General features: G+C 29.6%; 1 protein-coding gene across 5 annotated transcripts in view; it reads left to right on the top strand.

The window, feature by feature from the left end:
• Positions 1 to 6684, top strand: part of LOC108685777 (ecdysone receptor) — a 286435-nt gene extending 279751 nt beyond the window's left edge. For all 5 annotated transcript variants that reach the window (XM_018190741.1, XM_018190742.1, XM_018190745.1 and 2 more), the window contains one exon: positions 4941 to 6684. In XM_018190741.1, coding sequence (XP_018046230.1) covers positions 4941 to 5185 — 245 coding nt within the window. In that variant the 3' untranslated portion in view covers positions 5186 to 6684. The remainder of the gene's footprint in view (positions 1 to 4940) is intronic.
• Positions 6685 to 11027: the final 4343 nt, after the last annotated feature.

Here is an 11027-nt window from a genome sequence, read left to right on the forward strand (position 1 = left end):
GTTGCTAGTGAACGATTCTTAAATCGAAGTTTTGATTTTCTTTAATACAAAATGATTGGATAAAGCAGGGCAATAGGAGTCAAGCACGATAATTCTTGTGCAAACCAATACACCGATTAACAGAACACACACACACACACACACACACACACACACACACACACACATACATAACTTTATTAATAATTAACTTGCTTACTTTCTTTAATACATATTTGATTTGATGCAAAAATCAAATCTTGAATGGAATCTTGATTTTAAATGTTTTTTTGATCGCTGAATACGATGCAATTCATTTAGCTCGACAATATACACTTTAAGAAACACAGCTCAATTAATGTGAAAAAAAATGACAAAATTTCGAGTTTGAGATTTTTTTCTTGTCAGTCTAAATTATATATTTATGTATGTACATAACTTTATATAATTTTTAGAAATATAATTTCAAGAAAATATTCCTACCATAAAATTATTTTTCTTATTTTTTAAATAAAATTGTATAACATGTAAACGTAAACTTGGTTTTTTTATGATCGTGATGATTTTTTTTTATGTTTTATGTCGATGTTAGATCCCTATTGCGATGAAAAATGCAATAGTAGGTCCATTTCAACATTGCAGAACGAGCGTTATCAGATGAACGTCTGAAATTGGTCAATCACATCGGCTGTCTGCGAGCATTATTGCGATGGTTGATCCATGCAGATCACGATTTTCCTATATAAAGGAGCGTCATTAGCGATACACGCTTTTTCTTTTTATTGTCGCGTAATGAGATGATCGAAAAGGTAAACGTAACCGTGCTCTCATCAGTAAAGTTCTCGACTAATATTGTACGTGGGCGTTCAGATATGACAGAAAGGTTGCCATCTTTGTGATAGACAGAGGAAAACTTGCATGGGCGGTTAACAAATTTGAACCTTTAGAACATTTAAGACTCCTGGATGTGATGAAATAATATCGGCTATGCTACAAGAAAGATTATGTATTCTGGCTAACTATTTAAAGCCAGTCTAGCTCTGGGATACATTCTAGAAACTTAGAGATGAAAGTAATTTTTATATCAAAACTGAGTAAAGACAGCTACGACCAGACGAAATTTTTCCGGCCGATCAGTTACGCAGAGAAAAGATTAGCCAATGCAGTTAAAATATAGCTGTAGCAGTTAAAATGTGTCTTTATAATAGGAGCAGCTTATGTCGTTGTCAAAACTCAATTTATTATCTGCTAAAATTTAGGCGCTGCAGCGAAAAATATTCACTACTAAAAAATATTCACTACTAAAAAATATTCACTACAGTAAAATAATATTCAGCTAAAAATATTAAGATCATTTCTTTTTGAAACAGAAACTAATAATATTTGTAACAAGATTAAAAATCTTAACATTATATATGCTAGTGCTAATTCATTTTAATTAATTAACCATTACATCAAATTTGATACAGAAGTCCTTTTATATCAACCATTTAAAAATATATTGATACACAGAAAAAAATGTTATATTGACAGTATTTGCATCTATTCAAAGGTTCATTCAATAACAATATTAATAAAATAAATAACATTTTAAAAAAATAAGAAATATGATGGCGTATTTGTTAATACTGTAAATTAACAAGATTATTTTCAATAATTTTAGATTTTCAATAATTTTGCTGTTAATTTAACATTATTTTTCTTCTTTGTACTATTGAAAGTGTATAATTCACATATATATTATACATTTCAATGCTACATTTCAGTATATTTTTAAATACTGCCAGATTAAATAATTACCAAAGATCTACATTAGAGGTTAAAGCATGCTTATTTAATGTAACAAGAGGGATTTTGTTCATACATACATATATAAGCAGTCCAATCCAATCTCCATTTATTTGTTTCATCTCATTAAATCAAACATGTGTCAAATCTGGATAAAAAATAAAAAAATAACAAAACATATTATCATAAGGCTGCGTAGTAATCGCTATTGATCGTTTGCTTCGACGGAAGGTTATCGCATGCAAAAAACTGTGGCCATCATCTTTCCGGCCGACTTTATCTTCGCTTTCTTCGAAGCTGATTCATCTGGTGAAGTCTATTTTTTTGATTGTTCCCTCGTCTCGGGTGTGAAGTAATGGATCCATGTTTCGTCCACAGTAATGAATCGACAGAAATTCATCTGAATTACATTGAAACATCTCCAAACATTGTTCTAAAATCGTTACACGGCCGCGCTTATGGTTTACAGTGAGCAAACGCAGCACATATCTTGCCGATAGCTTTTTCATATCCAATTGTTCGTGCAAAATTGAAATCACTGTGCTATGTGATATGCCTGTGATCTCAACAAACTCGCGTTTCACTCGTCGATCTGTCAAAACAATATCGTGGACTTTATCGATGATTTCTGGCGTAGCAGCCTCAATTGGACGTCCTGAAGTGAGGTCACATGTGTATGACCATGTTTAAATTCATTCACCCAATTGTATACAATCGCAAACGCTAGTGCAGATGTGCTATGAACATTATCCAACTCAGCTTTGATTTCTTTCGTTAAATCTTTCATATGTAGATGTTTGATCACTGCACGGAACTCGTTTTTTTCCATTTTGCAAAAAATACAAAGATTCGCTTTAATCTACAGAAATGAAATTACGCGATGAATTCTGCTCAAAATTTGATAATAATCAGCTGAGAGATGCTACTTGTCAAAAAATAATGTGACAAAAAAACTGTGAGTGCCCTCTGACAGATTTTCTAAGAATTTATTGACTTCCCCTCATATATATATACATATATTCCCTCGTATAAATATTTATATATAAATATATAAATATATATATATACATTTATTAGTTTTTGAGTTTTATTTCTCTACTAAAAGATAATATTCTGACTTCTCTTCAGAATATTTACCACTAAAATTTTTATATAATAGCATTTTTTATTTGGCATAACTAGTGTGCACTCAATAATGCCCTTTAAAGCTGTTGTGCGTTGAGATTAGAATATATAATAGTGTACAAAGGCTTTAATGTGCACTGAATTCTGCCAATGAAAAATGCTATAATATTCTATTTGTGTCAAGAAAAAAAGTTATGAAAAAATAATGACTCGTTATATTTTGAGTGACAGTAACGGTAAAGAATTACTCTTTAGGAAAAAGAACGGTAAACATACGTTATCTAACGTACGTATGTATGTACTTTTATTTCGTCTTTTTTCAATTAAATAATTATTTACAAAATAAATATAAAACATAGAATGTTTCCAAATGTATGGAAGGTATCGTATATATCTATAATGTATATATCTATAATGTATTAATTAAATATATAAGGCATTTCCGCAAAAAAATTTTATAAAAGAATATGAATTTAAGATATATAAATCATATAATTATAGGTGATTCATATATAATTATATATGATTCATATATCATAATATATAGTAAGAATATGTCATATATGATTCCATATAGGGTTATATACAATTATATGTGATTTTATATAATTATATATAAAGAGTATTGGATATTATTGTACAGAGTATTTGGAAATTAATGATAAGTCTTTCGCACAGGAATAGCATGGACTAAACTGAGAAAAAAATCCTATCATTTTACAGTCGCAATGGTTAACGAAATGGGCTAGGCGAATTTAGCTATTTTCATAAGTTAATAACTCAATTAATTGCGACAATTGTAAAATGGTAGAAGACTTCTTCTCCATTCTGCCCCTGCGAAAGACTTATTATTAATTTCCAAACACCTTGTATAATTATATGTATATAAACTTTTTTCCCTGAAATCTCTGTTAACATTTTAAATCATTCTTTTATAAGCGTTTCATAATCGTTTCTTCTTGCTAATACGAACCTGATCTTATTCCCGAAATTTTCCGAGCTATTCCGCGAATAAGATTGTTTCATTTTTTTTATCCAATCTATTCACGAATTACCGACCGTTCATCTATTCTACTTTTCACAAAAAATTGCGACATAATATGTAAGAAAGTAATTTGTACTCTTAGGATTTTTATTCAATAATTTTTAATTACCGTTTTAATAATGTTCCGCATTCATTAAATTTTAACTCTATTTGAACATTGAGAGAATGATCCAATGGAAGTTGAGAAACATCTGTTATGATTTTATAATTTCTGTATTTGCTTATATTATGTATAATATTAAACATCCAATTTAGATTCGCTATCTGTTCTTTTATATTTATGTAATATTATATTAATATTGGCGAACAAATATTAATAGATATAATTAGAATCCGACCGAAATTTCAGTTTCGATCAGTTTCGATCAAAAATAAAATTTTCAATTTGATTTTGGTTTCGGCCGAAATTAAGAGGAAATTTCGATGAATAAATCGAAACTATTGCAACGCTCAGTTAACGTTAAAAAAATAACTATTTGATTTTAATTATTAACTCGTTGATTAGCTTAAGACAATTTGAGTACAACTTTAATATGATCCTAATAATAACTGTGATTTGATTTCTTTAAAAGTTGAGGATGCAATATTATTATATTATTATAGTTAGATACAATATTTTAATAAAATCTTATTTTTAAAGAATATATAAATTTGTCATGACTTCTACATACGTAAATCTGTAAAATTAATCCAAAAAAATCGATTTCAACTGCAGCCAAAACAAATGTAAATTCCATTAGCTTCTCTCTCTCTCTCTCTCTCTCTCTCTCTCTCTCTCTTTCTTTTTGTAACTTATGTAAGTTTCAGTTTCGGTTTCATTTTCGGCCGAAATTGAATGACAACCGAATGTTCATTTTTGATTTTGACCAAAGGACAAAATGTGATTTCGATCGGACTCTAGATATAATACATCTTTGTTAAATTATATTGCAATTTACAATGACATAACATTGTTGCAATCGAAAATTCTGTGCTGTATGTAATAATGGTTATTGCTTTGCAGAAAGACCCAATTTGTTGGAAAGCAGAAAAGTGGAGAAACTTCAAGAAATCTATTTGAAGACTCTGAAAGCATATGTGGATAATCGACGTCGACCGAAGTCTGGTACGATCTTCGCTAAACTTCTATCAGTTCTAACCGAACTCAGAACCCTTGGTAATCAAAACAGTGAAATGTGCTTGAACCTGAAATTTAAGAACAAGAAGCTGCCACTTTTCCTCGCCGAAATCTGGGACGTGGTGCCCTAGTTTCCCTGTCGCCGATTAATGGCGATAGCGCCAGTCGGCTGAATAAATTTTTTGACGTCGCAGTAGCAGCAATAGTAACAACGACGTCGATGGACGCATGGACGTGGAAAACGGCCTGCGTAATTCTTATACTAGTGCACCATTATGCCACTGCCTCAACATCGCAACTCAACATATTGTATTAGTGCTATTTTCGATTTATTTTGATCATTTGTTTTTTCTTGATTGATCATCTTTAATCACCCTAGATTGATCGATCCTTATACGGCTTGTAAGGCAAGCATATGTAAACCGGTCCCACATTATTCGCGTGAGATTTATGTGTGACGCAAAGAAAGTCATTGTATTCTTTATAGAGATTCTTTGTAGATTTATGTATATATGATACTGCAAAAAAGGAAAGTTATAAATGTGTGGAAATGACAAATGATAAAATACATTTGAAAACAAAGTATTGATCAAGATACACACGATTAAATATTTGTAATTAGAGAGGTTTGATCCAAATCATTTGATCCATAATCAAATAAAATACAGAAGATGATGAGTGAGATAAATACTCTGATACGCTAGCATTACTAGCGTTCCAGCATCTATCTCATGCTTCACCTTCTTCATTTCATTCCATAAGAGACTAGAGTGAGGGAAAAGTTTAGGCTTCGAAGCTAAAATTGGACCTGCTTTATTAATGATTCATAAAAGATATTTCATAATGATATATCTGTATGATTCATGAAACTATCGATTTTTGTAGATCTTTTGTAACCATTTATCAAATCTGTAACTTTCATAATTTTGTATTATGATTATTTAAATGAAACAGTTATACTTAATCATATCAATACTTTTTTTATTCATACAATTCGCTTGCGTTAAATTTACGTGAACTGTGTGGGATTGGTTCAAAAACGCAGAACAGGAAAGGCCTCGCACATTAAAGATACACGCAGAAAATTAAAGATATACACATGTTCCAAATAGGAGTAAGGAAAGGAATGGGAATAAAAATATTTCGTTGTAAGAAAAAGGCAGTGGCGCGGCCCAGGCTGTGATACATAGAGAACAGAGGTTGAAGATATATAAAGAAAGCTACCTGCAATTTACATTTTATCGCTATTTCCTCTACCTGGATACATCCTTACACACAATCGATATGTACATGTAATGTATTATATAATAAGGTATTGATATATTTGAAGAATGTGTGTTGTCACATTTGTCATTCATGAGAAAATGAATAGCAACAAGTGCGGTTAATATAAGAAAGGGGAAAGATAGAAAATTATGTTGGCAGGATGAGACTAATTGTAAAAAATCGTGAATGATCGCGAAGAAATGATTTAAACAATCGCCGATGTTGCTGATGAAGAGCAAATTCGAAGATTAAAATCTGTAGTTATCAATAACAGCATTTTTCCAGATATTCATCTTAAAAAAAATTAAAAGGAATGAAGTCCTTAACGTACATAACTGTTAAGCAGCTTCGCATAAATGAAACGCGAAAAAGAAAAAGAAAAGAAAATAGATATGATATATATACAATAGCATAGAGTCTATATCACTCATACAGCATAATATATCTTGCTAGCATGTGCATTGTTTATACTAGACAGAAAGAGAAAGAGTGTAGGGAATAGGCGTGTGTATGCGCGCGCGCGCGCGCGTGTGTGTGTGTGTGTGTGTGTGTGAAAAAGAGAGAGAGGGAAGGGAGGGAGAGAGAAGGAGAGACTTGAGTGAAAACAAGAAAGAAAAATTGGAAAGAATCTACACGTCAGCAAGATGGCGCGTCTGAAACTGTATTAATATCTTTATTAATACAAACTATATAAAGCTGTACAGGGCGTCCCTAAAAAAAAAAGGAATGATATTATCTTCGCAAAAGACATATTTTTTTAAGATACACTGTGTGAATATATATAAATGTTATTTAAATGTTATGAAACAGAAATTTTTTTGAAATGTATTATTTTCTTAAGGAATATAGAAATATTAATACATAAATAATATACAGAAAACAAAATAGAACGTTTACTAAATGTAATTGTATGCTACATACTTCATTTTTTTAACATCTCATTATAACAGAAACTTTTATTAAAATGCATTTTTAAATAAAAAGGAAATGTATGGGACGTCCTGCAAAGATGTGCGAAGAAATATAATATTCATAATGAATATAATTGATGTTTTTTTGGGAGGGGGGGGGACAAATGGTATAGATCTCTGAATGAACTGTTTTCAAACAGAAATATGGGAAAACGCATATTTTTTTTATTAAGGAATGAAAATATATATTTTAAGTAAATAGAGTAAATCAATTTTGAATATTTATTAAGTCGAAAATTGTATAGAGTAATAACGCAGTATAAATCCACTAGATATCGCATCTGTCTTACATTTACAATTATTTCCTATTCTATATATTATTGAAGAAAATTAAATTAAGAACATAATGATGCAAAAGAAACTAAAATCTGAAAATATATAAGACTAAAAAAATTAAGAATTTCGGAATTATTCAACATATTATTTATTATTTAGACTACAATTTTCGATTAAATAAAACAATTTAAAATTGGTTTCCTTTATCCGTTAAACGATCGAAGATTAAATTTTATAAGATAGTTAAGTAATGACGAATGAGATGCATGATATAATTAAGATGAATCGATCATCTTTCGTTCTAAATCGGTGGAAAGCAAATTTGAAAGCAATCGAATGAGGAAGTATAGTGATCGATTGATAATTTAGAAAAAGTAAGTATGTGTAGTTTAAAAGTGATGAAATTTATCGAATTGAATTAATTCTCGAGCGATTGCACTTTTAAGAAAATAGTCAATCATATGAAATGTGCTGTTATTTATTATTACATTAACATGGTCTATCAAATGACAGATTTGTATAATACTCTTCAAAATAAGTCTTTAATTTCAAATATTTATATTATTTTTATTAAATATGTCAAGATATCAATTGATACAGTGTTATATATGCTTCTGCTCGAGGCTTAAAGAAATTCCCATAAGAACATGAAACTAGTTCGTAAATGAGTGAGCTAGATTAGGTGACCGAGTTCTAGTGCAAAGCCTTGTGCCTTCAGCAGCGAATATCGGCTCACCAATAAACAAAATAAAAAATAAAAAAAGAATATTTGAAATTTAACCGTCCGTCTTAATCTTTTAATGAAATAAAAAACGAACTGGCTATAAAAAAAGTAAGAGAATTCACATGAGTGTTGGCCGTATTATTATTAGAGTAGTAACAATAACAACAAAGGGAAAAGGGAAAGAAGTAATAGAGAAAAAAGGAAGTAGGTAGAGAAATCAGGAGAAAATATAAATTGTGAAAATGAATTATTAAGGATGGATATAGTTAACAGGATGTTTTAAGAAATAATTATGAAAAAAGGGATTGATGAGATTTAAAGATAAAAAGTTATTAAAGATTCTCAGAATTCATAACAGAATATGCTAATACAAGAAAATACTTAATCTCTAATAAAATTAAAATTATTAAAATTAAAAGATAACGATGAGATGAAGAATTCTTGGATTCCTAAATCTTCGAATTTTTAGATTCCACATTCCTTCTTGAAGCGATTAAATTGTTAAATGTTGGATTCCAAGATTTTCAAATTCTTAATGATTTCCTTGAATAATGAAATCCTTTGATTCATATAGACAATGTATTTTTTAATTTTCTTCATTCTTCTAAGTCTAAAATGAAAAGATTTATAACTGTTTGTTTTTATCAAATTTTATTCTAAATAAGTGTTTTGTTTAATTAAATTGGAAAAAAATAAGCATCACATATTCATGGCTCACGCAATACATATGTATACGGAGACATAAATGCTTCTTTATACCTTTTTATTCCTTTTCATGCCTTCTTTTCATTCCTTCTTCAAAACGCGTGCAACTTTGGGGTGTTAAGGCATTTGTGTCCCCGAACGTACATACTCAGTAGGCGATATTCAAATATTAATACTTATTGGCACAGTCTAGCGATATGCTAACTAATGATATTACAATGTATAACCATTTCAGCAGCAATATTGAACTTTTGATATGGCATATGGTTCCAGCTGATTAATGAAAATAGATGACAATTAATTAAAATATTGGCTAATAAATATGCATTCTGAATTACAAAACGCAGCATTATAAAATGTTTAAGTATAATTGCGATCTCTCCGTTCTAAGTGAATGACTATTTTCATGAGTTGAAAATATCATCACCGAAAAGAGAAACCGTTTAAAAGATGAATATTTGTGTGAAACAGTTACTATTTTTAAACTCTCTGTGAAAGATTTATTATTCTAACTTTTGTATGTAAAATTGGTTATTGTAATTTTTATAAGTATGTAAAATAAGTATGTAAAATAAATATAAGATGTAAATATAATGTGTAAGCATATGTATGCATATATATAAGATCGGTTTTTTTAAGCTGAACTTCTTGATTTATTTTTTTTCGTTTTTTTTATTTATATTGAAGGAAAAAGAAAAAGATAAACGATACAAGAAGTTCAACAAAAAAAGGATAGGCATATATATATTTTTTTATATATACAGGGTGAGTCTGATAAAAAGTTCACCACATTTTTTTTTGAAAACGATTAGAGATAGGGAGAAGACACTTATTATCAAAAGTGTAGGATAAGTAGACAACATATTTCGATAGTCTTGAGTAACTTTAAATGTCCTAGGTTTTTTATATCAATAAAACTTTTTTAATGGGAAGGGGTATTTTCGAGTCATTCTATCGAAGTAGTCACTGAGTCAAATATCTTTGTATTGGAATATTTTTTTAAAAATTCATTGTATATATAATCTCAAAAACACCGCATTTTCTTTTAAGATCGAAAACATTTTCTTTGAAACATTTTAAGACAAACCTAATACGAAAATTTCGAGGCTATAATAATTTTTGAATTACTAGCAATTAAGTTTCACTAATTACGAAGCAACATTTCGTGCGCTCAGACGTGATAACGTGATAAGTAAGAGGCTTTTACGAAAGTTCTCCTAATAACATCAAGATTGTCATACAAATATATAATGATATTTTTATTAAAAAATAATTTTCATTATATGCAATATATTATATTTGTACGCATACGAATTAATATCGGAACAATAAATCATAACATATCAATTTAATCAATATTACAGATAGTCAAATTTGTCAAGATCATGTATTACTATTTGTGTGCCACGTATTATGTTGACAGAACTCGAGCAGTAGCCGAGCATCTCAGTTAGTCTCAGTGTCGATAGAAATGTAACAGAAAATGAGCAGCTTCAATATCAAAATATATTATAAAAAGTTTTGCAGAAATTAAGCAGAAATCTTTGGCACAAAAATAGTATATTTTGAACATTGCATGCTAACACAATATATCATCATAAATCGAATTTATCTGCTTTCACGGCGATGAAGACAAAAACGTGATGAAAATCAAGCATATGCTGTTATCTCAAAAAGTAACATCAAAAACACAGCAGAAATACAGCATAGAAATGTTATATCAGATTATAGTTCTTCCGTTATCGCTATGCGATGTATCAATATTTATCTTGTATTGAAATTTCTAAGCCTGTTCTTCTTAGCTTAACTTCTTGCACGATTTATCTTTTCTCTTTTTCTTTCCAATGTGGAGAGAAAAGAAAGAAAAATGTACTGTGCAAGAATTTTAGCTAAAAGAACAGACCTCCATTACGAGCAAATATAAAGGGTGCATTCGGGGAAACGCTATTCGCACTATTTAGCGTTACAAACTGTTCGGAAGCAAACTGCAGATAGCGCTAACAAACACGATCATGACATCACTAATGATAG

Source organism: Atta colombica, unplaced genomic scaffold (genome assembly GCF_001594045.1).
Source record: "Atta colombica isolate Treedump-2 unplaced genomic scaffold, Acol1.0 scaffold157, whole genome shotgun sequence".
NCBI lineage: Eukaryota > Metazoa > Arthropoda > Insecta > Hymenoptera > Formicidae > Atta > Atta colombica.